A 14,626-nucleotide genomic window follows, 5' to 3' on the forward strand; every position below is an offset into this window, starting at 1 on the left:
CACTAATGTTTTTGCTGAGTATCCTCCAGACCCACGGTCACCTCCTAGATGAGGAAGGGCCTCTCAGCGATGTTTAATACTGAGTGTGGCCGTTTGGACCTTAGCTTGAGCTAAACTTTAGGACAATATCTCAGCATCACTGAGCGTTTACCAATGATAATATTCTAATGGTGGTTGTTTCTAGAGCTCCAGAGGAATTCACCCATGAACAGCTCTGCTAATCTAAGATATTGACATTTTAAAACAGTTCAATGGTTTTTAACCCTGATGTTAAGGCTGATTAGTAAACCTATGTCCCTTATCTCTGTTCAGAAGCTGAGTCTCTTTCATTATCCTGTTTAAATTTTCATGGGGGGGGGTCTGCAGTCTACTGCCAGAGTATTTTAAACTTCTAACTTTTATTTCACTGCTTTCTGATTAATTCTTGGTGCATTATCTGCACTACCTCAAACTAGGGCTGAACAATTTAGGAAAATGATCTAATTGCGATTTTTTTCCCCACAATATTGCGAATTGATATGTTATTATTTCTGAAGTTCCTCATCTGTGCTGATCTTGACTTGTTCTGCAAATCAGACATGAATTTTGTATTGAAAGGAGTGGAGATTTTTACACCACTTTCATATTCAGTAAGAAAAATGTACAAAAATGAAGAAGGTAGGATTCTTTGTAGGCTACTCTAAAAAAATGGTACCTGAATGATTGCATGATATGTCATGAACAACATCTCTGCAAAAAACAAGTTTAAAACTGCTTTTGTGCACAAATGTCAGGTCAAAGAAATATTGCTCCTTTTGAAAATTACAGCAGGCCATACAGTGAGTTAATCTAATTTTTAAATAATGGCCCAGCCCTACCTTAAATCAATGTACATGTTTGTCTTTTTTTTATGTTTCCTAGTGTTCACCAGGCACAGTTTGACAGTCGTACACCGTGATTTTTATTTTATAATATGAGAGCTGTAAGCAGACGTCCTACAGCTACAGCCTTATACAGGTCACCTGTGTTTATATGTAGTTCTCTATGGTAGTGTAACTTTAGTCCAGTTAATAGATGGCCACAATAAGCAAATATAACCATGAACCAGAAGGTGATTAATTTCAATGATACATGCAGAATTGACTCTAAAAGGGTTCACACACCTACACAGTAAAGGAGGGAAGGAGAGAGACTAAGCAGCATGCATGTACATAAATAATGTAATAAAATCTGTAGATATAATCAATAAATGTGTAGACATCAGTGACTGTACTGTTTAAACATTTTTGAATGTTGATCACTGTCCTGACCTGGTGGAACAGACCCCATATATCAAAGTTAAACAAATTAGTCTGTTATACTGATGATAATCATCATGTGGAGAGGTAGAGAGGCTTTAACAGCGATCAGAGAGCAGAATGATAACGGTCATGTGGAGAGGTAGAGAGGCTTTAACAGCGATCAGAGAGCAGAATGATAACGGTCATGTGGAGAGGTAGAGAGGCTTTAACAGCGATCAGAGAGCAGAATGATAACGGTCATGTGGAGAGGTAGGGAGGCTTTAACAGCGATCAGAGAGCAGAATGATAACGGTCATGTGGAGAGGTAGAGAGGCTTTAACAGCGATCAGAGAGCAGAATGATAACGGTCATGTGGAGAGGTAGAGAGGCTTTAACAGCGATCAGAGAGCAGAATGATAACGGTCATGTGGAGAGGTAGAGAGGCTTTAACAGCGATCAGAGAGCAGAATGGTGTGTGATAAATAAAACTACAGGCTTGATCTGCTCCTCTCTCTCTGACCGTGCTGTGGCTCAGTCTCTCTGAAGCGTCAGGATTCGTCAGGATCTTTGAAGGTTGTTAAAAAAATTCACCAAAATTCAGTACACAAATAACTGTTTTAACTGGTGTCAACTTATTATTGATATAAGTCTCATCAAATTTTTAAGTAAGGAATCAGGACATCAGTGTGCTGAATTTTTGACATGTTTTATAATTAATGTAGTAGAGAGAGAGAAAAACTGATCTGTGCTTCTTGTTCCAGGTGAACTGAGTAATGTCGTGATCTAGACCCACCCATGCCATGAGATCAGTCAGTAATGGAGACGTAGCCACGCTAAGAGAGATCCGGCTTTGAGACACAGAAAACATCAAGAGACCAGGTTTATCTTTAGTCCAGATCTGTGGTACAGCACCCAGAACTCTGTAGTCCCTACACAATGATCAGCCACATGTGGGTGTGGTCTGTGGGTAGGCAGGGTTTTGATTGGTGGGCTTTATATTTCAGAGTTGTTGAGAACTCTACATATTCAGTAATGATTTTCTGAGTCACAGGTTGAAGCTTTTTAAATCCTCTCAGTAAAAATCTGTCTGGAGAAGGTGTCAGCGTTTCCTGTTGTTTTTCTGCAGACCTCATTGCTCACTCAGTGACCTCTGCTTCCCCCTGGATTCACGGTTCACCTCTGCTAAATTGTGAACGTGTCTGCAGTGGAGGTTTCCTCCAGAAAGGGGAGAATAGCAGACATTCAACACAATCTAAAAACCATTTAGCTTCATGGCAAGTCTGTGATGAATTCCCATAGTGCGGCTGGGAGTGGAGGGGTCAGCTGAAGGTCAATGGAACAGTTAGTGAGATTGGTAGGAGATGATTGATGAGCAGCAGGGCTGTCGAAATTAACTTTACATCTGCACACCTGCATGCTGCTCTAATATCACGCATTTCTATCTGCTGGAGGAGAAGAAAGCAGATTTATGCTAAAATATCATTACTGGATCTGTGGAAATGTTTTCAGTCTTCGCAACAGTCAGACCCTTGAATTAATCGTAGATAAAAGTGAAGGTGGACCTGTGGAGTTCAGGGATACATTTTTGTCCCAGTAGGAGCTTCAGCAGTAACACCATGCAGTCTAAATTTACTGCAGTAGATAAGAGAATAATTTAATACAAACAAGCACTGCTTTCTCACACAGCAGGTCAATAGTTCACATGTTCTGAACCATTTTCTACAGTCAGCTGTCCTCACAATATTTGATGCTGTCATTTTGACATGCTTACCTGCAACCAGGGTGTGTTGGCAGCAAGCTAAGCAGCCTTCCTCTTAACATTGTTGTCCAGCTCCTCCTGGAGTTATTCTGAGGGGTCCCAGCCCAGATGGTTTCTATGATGAGACCCTGCAAGTTCTGGGTGTACTCCAGGGAGCGGGCGCTGATACTGTATCCTGGCAATGACTGTATCCGAGGGTACTGCCTTGAAGAACATGCTGAGTGATGAGTGCATGTTTATAATACACCCCGTTCCAAATTATTATGTAAATTGGATTTTAGTGTCTTAAACATTCAATGTTAAATTTTCAGTCATGGATGGTTTTGTGTCTCAGGGCTCTCTGGATCACTGAAATCAATCTCAGACACCTTTGCCAGGTGAGCCAATTAAAGAAAAACTACTAAAGAAGGACGTTCCACATTATTAAGCAGGCCACAGGTTTCAGCAATCTGGGAAAGAAAAAGGATCTCTGCTGCTGAAAAGCCTCAAATAGTGCAATACCTTGGACAAGGAATGAAAACATGAGATATTTCAGGAAAACTTCAGTGTAATCATCGTACTGTGAAGGAATGTGTGTCTGATTCAGAGCACAGACGGGTTCCTGCAGATAAAGTCATAATGAGGAAGGTTTCTGACAGACAGATTCATCAGATTAAGAGAGCAGCTGCTAAAATGTCATTACAAAGCAGCAAACAGGTATTTGAAGCTGCTGGTGCCTCTGGAGTCCCACCAACCTCAAGGTGTAGGATCCTCCAGAGGCTTGCAGTCGTGTATAAACCTACTATTCAGCCCCCCCTAACCAATGCTCACAAGCAGAAACGGTTGCAGTGGGCCCAGAAATACATGAAGACTCATTTTCAAACAGTCTGGTTGACTAATGAGTGCCGTGCAACCCTGGATGGTCCAGATGGAGGAGTAGTGGATGGTTGGTGGATGGCCACCATGTCCCAATGAGGCTGTGACATCAGCAAGGAGGGGGCGGAGTCATGTTCTGGGCTGGATTCATGAGGGGAGAGAGCTGGTAGACCCCTTTAGGGTCCCTGAAGGTGTGAAAATGACCTCGGCAAAGTATCTACAGTTTCTGACTGACCACTTTCTTCCATGGTACAAAAAGAAGAACCGTGCCCTCTGTAGCAAAATGATCTTCAATGCTCCATCTCACGCTGCAGAGAATCCCTCTGTGTCATTGGCTGCTATGGGCATAGAAGGAGAGAAACTCATGGTGTGGCCCCCATCCTCCCCTGACCTTTAACCCTACTGAGAACCTTTGGAGCATCCTCAAGCTAAAGATCTATGAGGGTGGGAGGCAGTTCACATCAGAACAGCAGCTCTGGGAGGATATTCTGACATCCTGCAGAGAAATTCAAGCAGAAACTCTCCAAAAACTCACAAGTTCAATGGATGAAGAATAGTGAAGGAGATATCAGAGAAGGGCTCCTATGTTAACATGGAACTGGGCCTGTTCAGATGTTTTTGATTGAAATAGCTTTGATTTCAGTGAATATGACCTCCTAATGCTGCAGATTCAACACATGAACATTTTCACTTCTTTATGACCTAGAAAATGTTCTGAGACTCTTTTAGTGCAGAATAATGTGGAACAGTGCATTTTGATTTTTTTTTAATTGTTGAAATAAAAAGGTATCATTGGGAGTTTTGTTCAGTAAAATCTGAATTATGCTCTAACGGCTGATGACTTTAAAATTATACTGACTGTCATTAACGTGGACTGTTTAGGAAAATTTGAGAAAAATCTAACTTGCATAATAATTTGGAAGGCAGCGTAAATGCCTAAAGAATCTGTGCCCATATCCACCATCAGCTCCACTGCCACAGTGTGAAGAAGCTTCAGAGTGATGAATGAAATCCTGCTAATGATTTCAGGCCAATTAGGCAAACGACGAGCATGCACACACTAGCACGTATACTCACGTGGAGCTCCTGGCGTGGGGCTGCCACCGTGATCCTCTCTAGACTGTTAAATCTGCACCACCTGCTGTATCCTCAGCAATCCCGGCACGTTTGAGAATACAGCAGTTTTTCTCTGTGTAGATCAGGAATGAGAAATGATGCCGTTCAGGCTGTGGATAACCACAGGTGCTGTGTGTTGCTGTGCTAAGTTCATTTATGCTTGGTGGGGATTTCAGGCTCTCCAGCAGTTTGTAACTGTCTATAAACTTCCTGTAGACTAGCAGGAGGACAGAAGGGGATGGTGGATCCTTTGACCCTGAATGATTCACTGCCAGCACCTCTGGAAACAGTGGTGTTTTGTTACCTGCAGCTTGTTGTTAAAGGATTGAATGAAACTCCTGCAGAGTCGCTCTCTGCCCGCTGTGCTGCCATGAGCACACCTACAGATGCTTGTATAATGTGGGTTTAAACAGCTGTTATCATTTACCAGGGGTCAGATTTGGGGACAGTTTGATGGTATTAAAAAATGGATACCACCAATCCTCACTCCAGGCTCCTCCGTGCCCAGACCTCCACAGCATAGCAACAGATGGCTGAGCAACCTCAGCTGACTCCTTTTGATGTGACGGAGCAGCGGCTCTACTCCCAGTTCCCTTTAGATGTCTGAACTCCTCGTCCTGTCCCTGAGGCTGAGCCCAGCCACCCTCCTGAGGATTCTCATCTGGACTGCTTGTTTCCATGATCATTTTTCAGATCAGCTCTCTCTGCACCAGAGTGGTCTGCAGTATTTCTGAGGCTGGGAGAGCTGAATCCACCGTTCTCCTTCAGAGAGCCATGGACTTGGTGGTTCTGACCCTCATCCCCACTGTTTCACTTGCTTGCAAACAGCCCCAATGTCTGCTGGAGTTAACTTTCTGAAGGAGCCAACAGAACCACATCATCTGCATAAGCAGAGATGCAATTCTGAAGTCACCAAACCAGACACCCTCCTAGATCCTGTCCATGAGAGTTAAAACTGGTTTCAGTGATAAGGGCCGGCCCTGGAGGCCAGCATGCATGGGAGTGTGACTGACCATACCTGAAAATAAAGATTGACCATATAGAAACCTTACTTGTGTCAGTTTTCAGAGTCAGCGGAGGAAAGAGGACCCTGATTACAGACACACGTCTCTGTTCATTTTTGTTTGCTGCCCTGAGCTGTTCAGCATCCATGTAAAGAAGCGGCGGTTTGTAGTCGAATAGCCTTTGTGAACATGTGCATCAGCTGAAAGAGCAGCCTAATATTCAATCAGATGGATGATGGAAATCTGAGCTGAATGTTGACGGTGTAGACGGGTGTCAGAGTGGTGAGGTGACTTCAGGGGTCAGCAGCAGTCTTAAAGTGGTCAGTTTAGCAGACTCACAGAGCTCTCAAGAATGTTAATGGCCTCTTCATTGTCAGTGTGCTTCGTATTAAGGAGAGAACATCCGAGGATGCGATTACCTTTGATTACATTTTCAGCCAAGGGCTTAAAAAGTTGAAGAGTCCGTGGTCAGGAGGATCCGGGAATGGACTTCTATGGTCCTTTAACTCTGGAAGCTTGGTTGTTGCTTGTATAATAAATCTGAATATATTTCTGCTTTTACATCCACCTTTATGTTTGATGTGTTTGGAAAGCTCTGGAATGATCATAAAATTGTGAATCTGATGGACTTTATCAAAGAAGACAACAAATCATATTAGCTGATACTGAGATATATGTTATCTCTTATTTATTTATTTTCAGTAGAAATGACACAAACTCTTTCCTGTACTAGAATCCACCTGCTGTTAAAATTATTTCTCCTATTTAAACTGCAGATTTATGGGCTGGTTCTTTTTTTTCAAACATATTTATATTGAACTTTTATGTGCAAAGCATGGATAAAAGAATAACTGCATTACACAGTAGTACTTGTACAAAACACTGAAAAGAGGATACATCAGACAGCAAGAAAAAATCATAATAAAAGACTAGATCAATAAAATAAAATCAAAACCTTGGGAGTTTAGGAGGTCTATGTTGGATAACAGACCTTGAGTTGAGCAGAAACAAAAGAGTTTACTATAAAAACATAGTTTATAAAGCTGTGATTCCCTGCCACTCTCTCCAGGACATGTCCATCAGTCCCGATCTCATCCTTTGGGATTTAGTGGATCCAAGATAATCAAAGAAAGGTAGAAAAGGTTTATCCTTTAGGGCTGTGGACAAAGCTTCCTGTGGAATGATGCCACATTCACCCACTGATGTTTGAGTGCATTTTCAAGCAGAATGTAAAAGATGGGCTGGTTCTTTGAGACAATGATGACTAAATGTTTGAAATCAAACATAAAACCCTCTTCTGTTAAAAGTCAAAATGAGTAAAGGTTCACAGCTGGTCTATAGTCTGCTGATATCATGCTGATAAATCCTGCATCTCTAACAGTTATAGGGGAACCCTGCATGCTCAGACCAGTTCATCTTGTTGGACAGATGTTTGTATCTCTCTTATGTATACTAAACTAAAAAACTCAGCAGATATCTGCATTTTGGGTCATTTTGAGTTTGTAAACTCACCAGGATGCCACCACCATGACGTCACAAGCACTCTTCGCCATTGCTATAGTAACCGCTGTCTCAGACTGGCAGTATGTTTTGCCACCATAACAGCTTGCGTAGCAGACACCAGTTTGCTGCGTTCGTCTCCCTGCTCTCACAGCTCTGTCATTCCTCCTCAGTTTGACCTCAATAAACCTACAAGTGACTGATTCAGTGTAGAGAGGAAGCGTGCTGGTAGCTTTTCAAAATAAGAGCATTATGTACAAATGAAGGGAGTTTCTCTGAAGAAATGCTATAGTGGGCTTTTATTTTGAAAAGCACAAACCAGAAGTGTTTTGGTACTGTGTTTATCTTTACCTGAATCGTGTGGAAACAGAAAGCTTCATAAAGAGTAGAAGTTTGGAGAGCAACTTTACTAAACAGATACATTTTAGCTCGTGGCCTTCACCTGGTTCATAAAGAAACTGATCTCAAACATTCTCCCAATGTGGACGGACATATTTGCTACAAGTTAAATATGACTCTGTGTTTATCATTTTACGGTCTAGTTTGACTGATAACTGCTCGTGGTGCAAGGAAAAAATAGAAGAGACCTCAAACACTTATAATTCTGTGTGTGTGAGACATGCAGCATCTCTGAGATCAGCTCTAACACTGGCTGCCAGTCTGAAACAGGGTTACTGCAGAGGAACGGTGAGGAGCGCTAGTGACGTCACACTACCAGCACGGACCAAAACATGGTGGCCTCCTGGGGAGTTTACAAACTCAAATTGCTCAAAATGCAGATATCTGGTGAGTTTTTAGAGGAGGAGAGTTTCAGAAAGTGGCTTCCAGGTGGAGAAGCAGAGAGTATCAAGGCAACAGCAGTTTAAATATGGCAGCATGAGTGCGATTAGGCACTGGCATGCTTAGAGCAAATCAGCTGGCCATCAGCTATTGATGGCATGTGCAAGATCAGCTGATCTCAGTGATAACACTGTGCTTGACTCTGTGGCCTGAATTACAGCTTAATGCTCCATTATAATTTCTTAACACTAACCCTCAAATTCCACATACTCCAATCTACCAAGCAACCGGACGCAAACCACACTGTAGCAAACCGTTCGCTCTCTAGTCTACATTTGCATTTCCTCTGCATGCACTTGGTTTCGTCTCCTGCTTCTGCTGGAAGAACCACCCCACTCTTCTACGCTCCGCTTTGGGATAAATGCCCGGTCTGTCTTCAGCCAAGGCCAGGATGCATCAGTTCACTTTCTGTCTGGAAAACATCAACCTTTAAACTTCCTAATGCACTCACCCATGCTCCAAGCTTAAAGGCACTGAATAATATTGATGTAACAGGAAATGAACTTCCTAAAGGCAAAGCGATCCATTGTTTAGTTTCTCTTCCTGCCCTGTTACCACGTAGTCTATCCATGATCTTGTGCTCTCTGGTCTCCAGCCACCCAGACACACATCCATTAGGATGCCGGAATCTGAGGGCAACGTGTTTCTGTGCATTTTTAAAAGCTCAGTTTTAATTTAACTAACACAAGACATTGGCTTTTTCTCAAACTACGTGTGAAATGACTTGCTGTCAGGTCTGCTCTTATGCTCAAGTCCTCACTTTTGGGAGTCACCTGGAGGACTGAGGGATGGACTTCATAAAGAACTTGGTTAACTTCTCCTATTATATCAACCTGGCTGCATTTTAACAAAGTGTGCCTTTCCAAGAAAAGAAAATCTCCCTAAAATCCTAATCCTTTAGTCTGGAAAGAAGTCAACCTCCTGGAGCCAAAGCCTGACTCTCTGACAGCAGCTGCACTTAAACTTAACAGGATTTTCTCAACAGTGATTCCACCAAAGCTTTTAGTATTTCATGCTGAAGTTCTTTGAAGAAATGGCACGGTAGCAACAACGGAGCAGGAAGAATCGAGCTCTTTCTTGTTGTTTTAAGCTTTTGTTCTTTTACCTGAAAGCCCAAACTGCATCCTGTGCCTGTGTTTCATAGAGAAGAGAGTGTTTCTGTCATGTTTTAACCCAGAGCTTGCTTTGTTGTCTTACAGCACTGACTTCAGGAAGAATAACCCGGTACATAAACTGACTGAAGAGGAACTCCTGGCCTTCACATCTGTAAGTCGTTCTTCTCGTGAGGATGGATGTAAATCTTCTTAAACCTGATGCTTTTGACTTTTTATTTCTGCCTTTCCTCAGTACTGTTACTGCTGTGATTATTAAACACCAGTTCAAAGCTGAAAGCATCATTAGTGGTGTTTCTGCAGCAGACTGAAGAAAAAGTCTGCCTAAACATGAAGCACTGAGCAGAAGATAAAATGAGTCACTTTAAAGAGAAAAGCTGAGCAGAGGAAAACAGGAGCATAAATCCATGATGACAGCACCACATACTAGCTCACTGTTTTTATGAAAGCAGTTAGAACTTCCTGACCAGCTAAAACTGCTCATCAGGTACTTTTTCAGTGCCAGTGAAACAGTACTTATCACGCATACGGACCTGCTCTCTTCAGCCTTTACTGTTCCTGCTCTTTGTTTCCTGAAGGAAAGTTTTTCCCTTGAACAGGAGCTTCACATATCACTGTAAATCTGTAACTATCACATTTCCAAAGTATTGGTTTTTGCAATTTTCTTTTTCAACCAAAACAAAAATGAAATTATGCAGCGAGGGTGCACTGCCAGACACAATCCTAACCCTCACATATCCACTCTTGTTGCTGTTATTAGCCCGATGGTGGCCTTTACTCTGGCAAAGTAATGAAGACAAAGAAAGGTCTGCCATGTAAAATGAGCGACTGCATAAATATTCACCCCCTTTAAAGAGACTGACCTAATACAACAAAAAGTTCAGATAACTGGTGACTCAGAAGGCAGAGTCAGACGTCCCGCAGTCAGAAGGTTGTGGGTTCAATCTCCAGCTCCTGCAGTCACATGTCCATGTGTCCTTGGGCTTAGATGTTAATGCGTATGGATGTGTTTGAATGGAGTTAGCCAGTGTTGTGGACATTTCTCCATAAAACCCTCTGCCATCAGTGTGTGAATGTGTGATGAATGGGTAGGTGTGACTGGGGGAGTTAAAGTGTTTTGAGTAGTCACATGACTAGAAAAGAACTACAGAATACAAACTCAGTTTACCTTTACTCCATGCTGTGAGTGCAGCCAAAGGTGGCTCTATGAAAAACAGACCCAGAGGGTTTGAATTCACTGCTAATTATGTTGACCCTGTTTGAATGATGAAATCAATGAAAGGGTTAAACATCTAAGGGGATGAATAGTTCTTATAGGCAGTGCACATGTTGATTTCTCTCTTTATTTTGAGGAGCTATGTAAAAAAAGGACCATCATAGCTCTGGAGATCTGTGGCTAACTAGTGGGCTAACTGTGGCCAAGCTTACACACTGAGTGTGACCATTCTAAAGCTAGAGCTGTCAAAATACCCAGACTATGATGGACCCGGACTATGATGGACCCGGACTATGATGGACCCGGACTATGATGGACCCGGACTATGATGGACCCAGCCCATAAAGGACCAACCCCGTGATGTCCAGCCTCTGTTGCCTACGTTGACCCCTTAAGCAGATCTGAAATGAGCTAGTCTGGTCTGCAGAGGACTCTCCGTCTCACCCTGCCCTTACATAAACTCATCTGATTCACAAAGTACAGACAGATGAGACATAAATACAAAACCAACAAACGCTGAAATTTCTCCAAGACTGAAACAAGGAGTCTAGTCATGGAATATTTAAATATCGCAGCCTCAACAGTTTGACCAGAACTGTCTCTGAGACCCTTTTAATTAACCACCAGGATTCATCCATGAGAGTTACTCTCTAAAGAGACCAGACCAGACCACAAGTCTGGATCTTCATTAAAGAGCACCGGACTGAGAACACTGCACTGTGTTCAAACTTTGTGATTTTCACAGCTAAAGGCCGAATATCAGGATTCCTGATCAGACTTCTGATTTCTTTGTACCATGTATTTATTTGATTTATTCACTTTTATTACCTCCATTTCATTGTGTTTTGTTTGGTCTGCATGCCAGTGTTCACTAATGTCAGACTTAGGGCTGGGCGATATATGGAGTATACTCCATGTATCGTGGCTTTGCCACCCACGATGTATGAAATGACTGTATCGCGAATATCTGAGTATAAATTATGTAGAAGTTTTGAGCCGCCAGCGTGCATTTCTGGCTGGAGTTTCGCTTCTCCCATTGTCCCTGAACACATCTCTCACAGCAGAGAGCTCTCTCTCTCTCTCCTCCTCTCCTCTGCCCATCCAGAAAAGTCCTGCACATGCGCATTTTTGTATCAGCGGTGAGAGAGGCAAGGAAGAGGGAGGTAAACAGAGCAGCGTGGCGAGTTAGCAGCTAGTTAGCAGCGTTCAGAGACGGACAATGAGAAACAGTGCTGGGTCTGTCATGTGGCAGTGGTTCAGCTTTAAAAAGGAAGAGGTTGAACTCACGCGTTAATCGTTAAAATACGCCACAAGATGACTCCGAGATAAAGGCGGCAGTAACACAACACGCCGCTAAAGACATGAGCCCAGTGTTGTTGAAAAGCCAGGATTTAAAAATTTCATAAAGACACTTAACCCAGAAAACGTGATCTGCCTGGGCACGAGCACTGTGCTAAAAACTCCCTGGCAGAGTCGAACATGTCAGAGAGAAGACGGCCCAGCAGCGGACAAACATGATCCACTTCTCCTCAACTACAGAGCCTTATCTCAGTCTAACAGTTCAAAACACCGACAACGAGGAGTTCAAATGTTCCTGCCTCCAAACGAGCTTTTTCCCCCGTGATCATACAAGAGAGATTCTGAAACAAGCTCTAAAGACGCTCTCAGGTTATGAACATGTCAGAAACTGCTCTTGCTTTCATCAGCACAGATAACGGACTAATGTATTCACAGCTGTGAGCCTAAATGGAGGACTAGACTGCAGGGTTTTGGTCTGAATGGTGGACTAGACTGCAGGGTGTTGGTCTGAATGGTGGACTAGACTGCAGGGTTTTGGTCTGAATGGTGGACTAGACTGCAGGGTTTTGGTCTGAATGGTGGACTAGACTGCAGGGTGTTGGTCTGAATGGTGGACTAGACTGCAGGGTTTTGGTCTGAATGGTGGACTAGACTGCAGGGTGTTGGTCTGAATGGTGGACTAGACTGCAGGGTTGTGGTCTGAATGGTGGACTAGACTGCAGGGTTTTGGTCGAATGGTGGACTAGACTGCAGGGTGCTGGACTGAATGGTGGACTAGACTGCAGGGTTTTGGTCTGAATGGTGGACTAGACTGCAGGGTTTTGGTCTGAATGGTGGACCAGACTGCAGGGTTTTGGTTTGAATGGTGGACTAGACTGCAGGGTTTTGGTCTGAATGGTGGACTAGACTGCAGGGTGCTGGTCTGAATGGTGGACTAGACTGCAGGGTTTTGGTCTGAATGGTGGACTAGACTGCAGGGTATTGGTCTGAATGGTGGACTAGACTGCAGGGTTTTGGTCTGAATGGTGGACTAGACTGCAGGGTTTTGGTCTGAATGGTGGACTAGACTGCAGGGTTTTGGTCTGAATGGTGGACTAGACTGCAGGGTTTTGGTCTGAATGGTGGACTAGACTGCAGGGTGCTGGACTGAATGGTGGACTAGACTGCAGGGTTTTGGTCTGAATGGTGGACTAGACTGCAGGGTTTTGGTCTGAATGGTGGACTAGACTGCAGGGTTTTGGTCTGAATGGTGGACTAGACTGCAGGGTGCTGGACTGAATGGTGGACTAGACTGCAGGGTGCTGGACTGAATGGTGGACTAGACTGCAGGGTGCTGGTCTGAATGGTGTACTAGACTGCAGGGTGCTGGTCTGAATGGTGGACCAGACTGCAGGGTGCTGGACTGAATGGTGGACTAGACTGCAGGGTGCTGGACTGAATGGTGGACTAGACTGCAGGGTTTTGGTCTGAATGGTGGACTAGACTGCAGGGTTTTGGTCTGAATGGTGGACTAGACTGCAGGGTGTTGGTCTGAATGGTGGACTAGACTGCAGGGTTTTGGTCTGAATGGTGGACTAGACTGCAGGGTTTTGGTCTGAATGGTGGACTAGACTGCAGGGTTTTGGTCTGAATGGTGGACTAGACTGCAGGGTTTTGGTCTGAATGGTGGACTAGACTGCAGGGTTTTGGTCTGAATGGTGGACTAGACTTTAGGGTTTCGGTCTGAATGGTGGACTAGACTGCAGGGTTTTGGTCTGAATGGTGGACTAGACTGCAGGGTTTTGGTCTGAATGGTGGACTAGACTGCAGGGTTTTGGTCTGGGTAGTGGACTAGACTGCAGGGTTGTGGTCTGAAGGGTGGACTAGACTGCAGGGTGCTGGTCTGAATGGAGGACTAGACTGCAGGGTTTTGGTCTGAAGGGTGGACTAGACTGCAGGGTGCTGGTCTGAATGGTGGACTAGACTGCAGGGTTTTGGTCTGAATGGTGGACTAGACTGCAGGGTGCTGGTCTGAATGGAGGACTAGACTGCAGGGTTTTGGTCTGAATGGTGGACTAGACTGCAGGGTGCTGGTCTGAATGGTGGACTAGACTGCAGGGTTTTGGTCTGAATGGTGGACTAGACTGCAGGGTGCTGGTCTGAATGGAGGACTAGACTGCAGGGTTTCGGTCTGAATGGTGGACTAGACTGCAGGGTGCTGGTCTGAATGGTGGACTAGACTGCAGGGTTTTGGTCTGAAGGGTGGACTAGACTGCAGGGTGCTGGTCTGAAGGGTTGACTAGACTGCAGGGTGCTGGTCTGAATGGTGGACTAGACTGCAGGGTTTTGGTCTGAAGGGTTGACTAGACTGCAGGGTGCTGGTCTGGGTAGTGGACTAGACTGCAGGGTGCTGGTCTGGGTAGTGGACTAGACTGCAGGGTGCTGGTCTGGGTAGTGGACTAGACTGCAGGGTTGGTGAGTTCTGTAGGGTTTCTTCTCCCTTACTGAGGAAAATAATCATTTTATAATCATCAATAGTAAACAGAACACAGAAAACATGTCAGGACTGTCCATCACTATTGAAGACCGACTAGTTCATGATTTATGAATGTTTGATTTATAAGTAAAGGATTGAATGAAGTCCTTTTCAAAATAAAACAGCTAAATTTGACTTTATATTGATCGTT

The 14,626-nt window shown here is 43.9% G+C and overlaps 1 protein-coding gene across 1 annotated transcript in view; it reads left to right on the forward strand.

Annotated features, from left to right (window-relative positions):
* The window catches only part of ttc27 (tetratricopeptide repeat domain 27), a 158,072-nt gene that overhangs the window by 69,773 nt on the left and 73,673 nt on the right, over positions 1 to 14,626 (forward strand). The window contains exon 9 of the mRNA XM_041789755.1: positions 9,533 to 9,599. Coding sequence (XP_041645689.1) covers positions 9,533 to 9,599 — 67 coding nt within the window. The remainder of the gene's footprint in view (positions 1 to 9,532; positions 9,600 to 14,626) is intronic.

The sequence above is a fragment of the Cheilinus undulatus genome, linkage group 6, assembly GCF_018320785.1.
Source record: "Cheilinus undulatus linkage group 6, ASM1832078v1, whole genome shotgun sequence".
Lineage (NCBI taxonomy): Eukaryota > Metazoa > Chordata > Actinopteri > Labriformes > Labridae > Cheilinus > Cheilinus undulatus.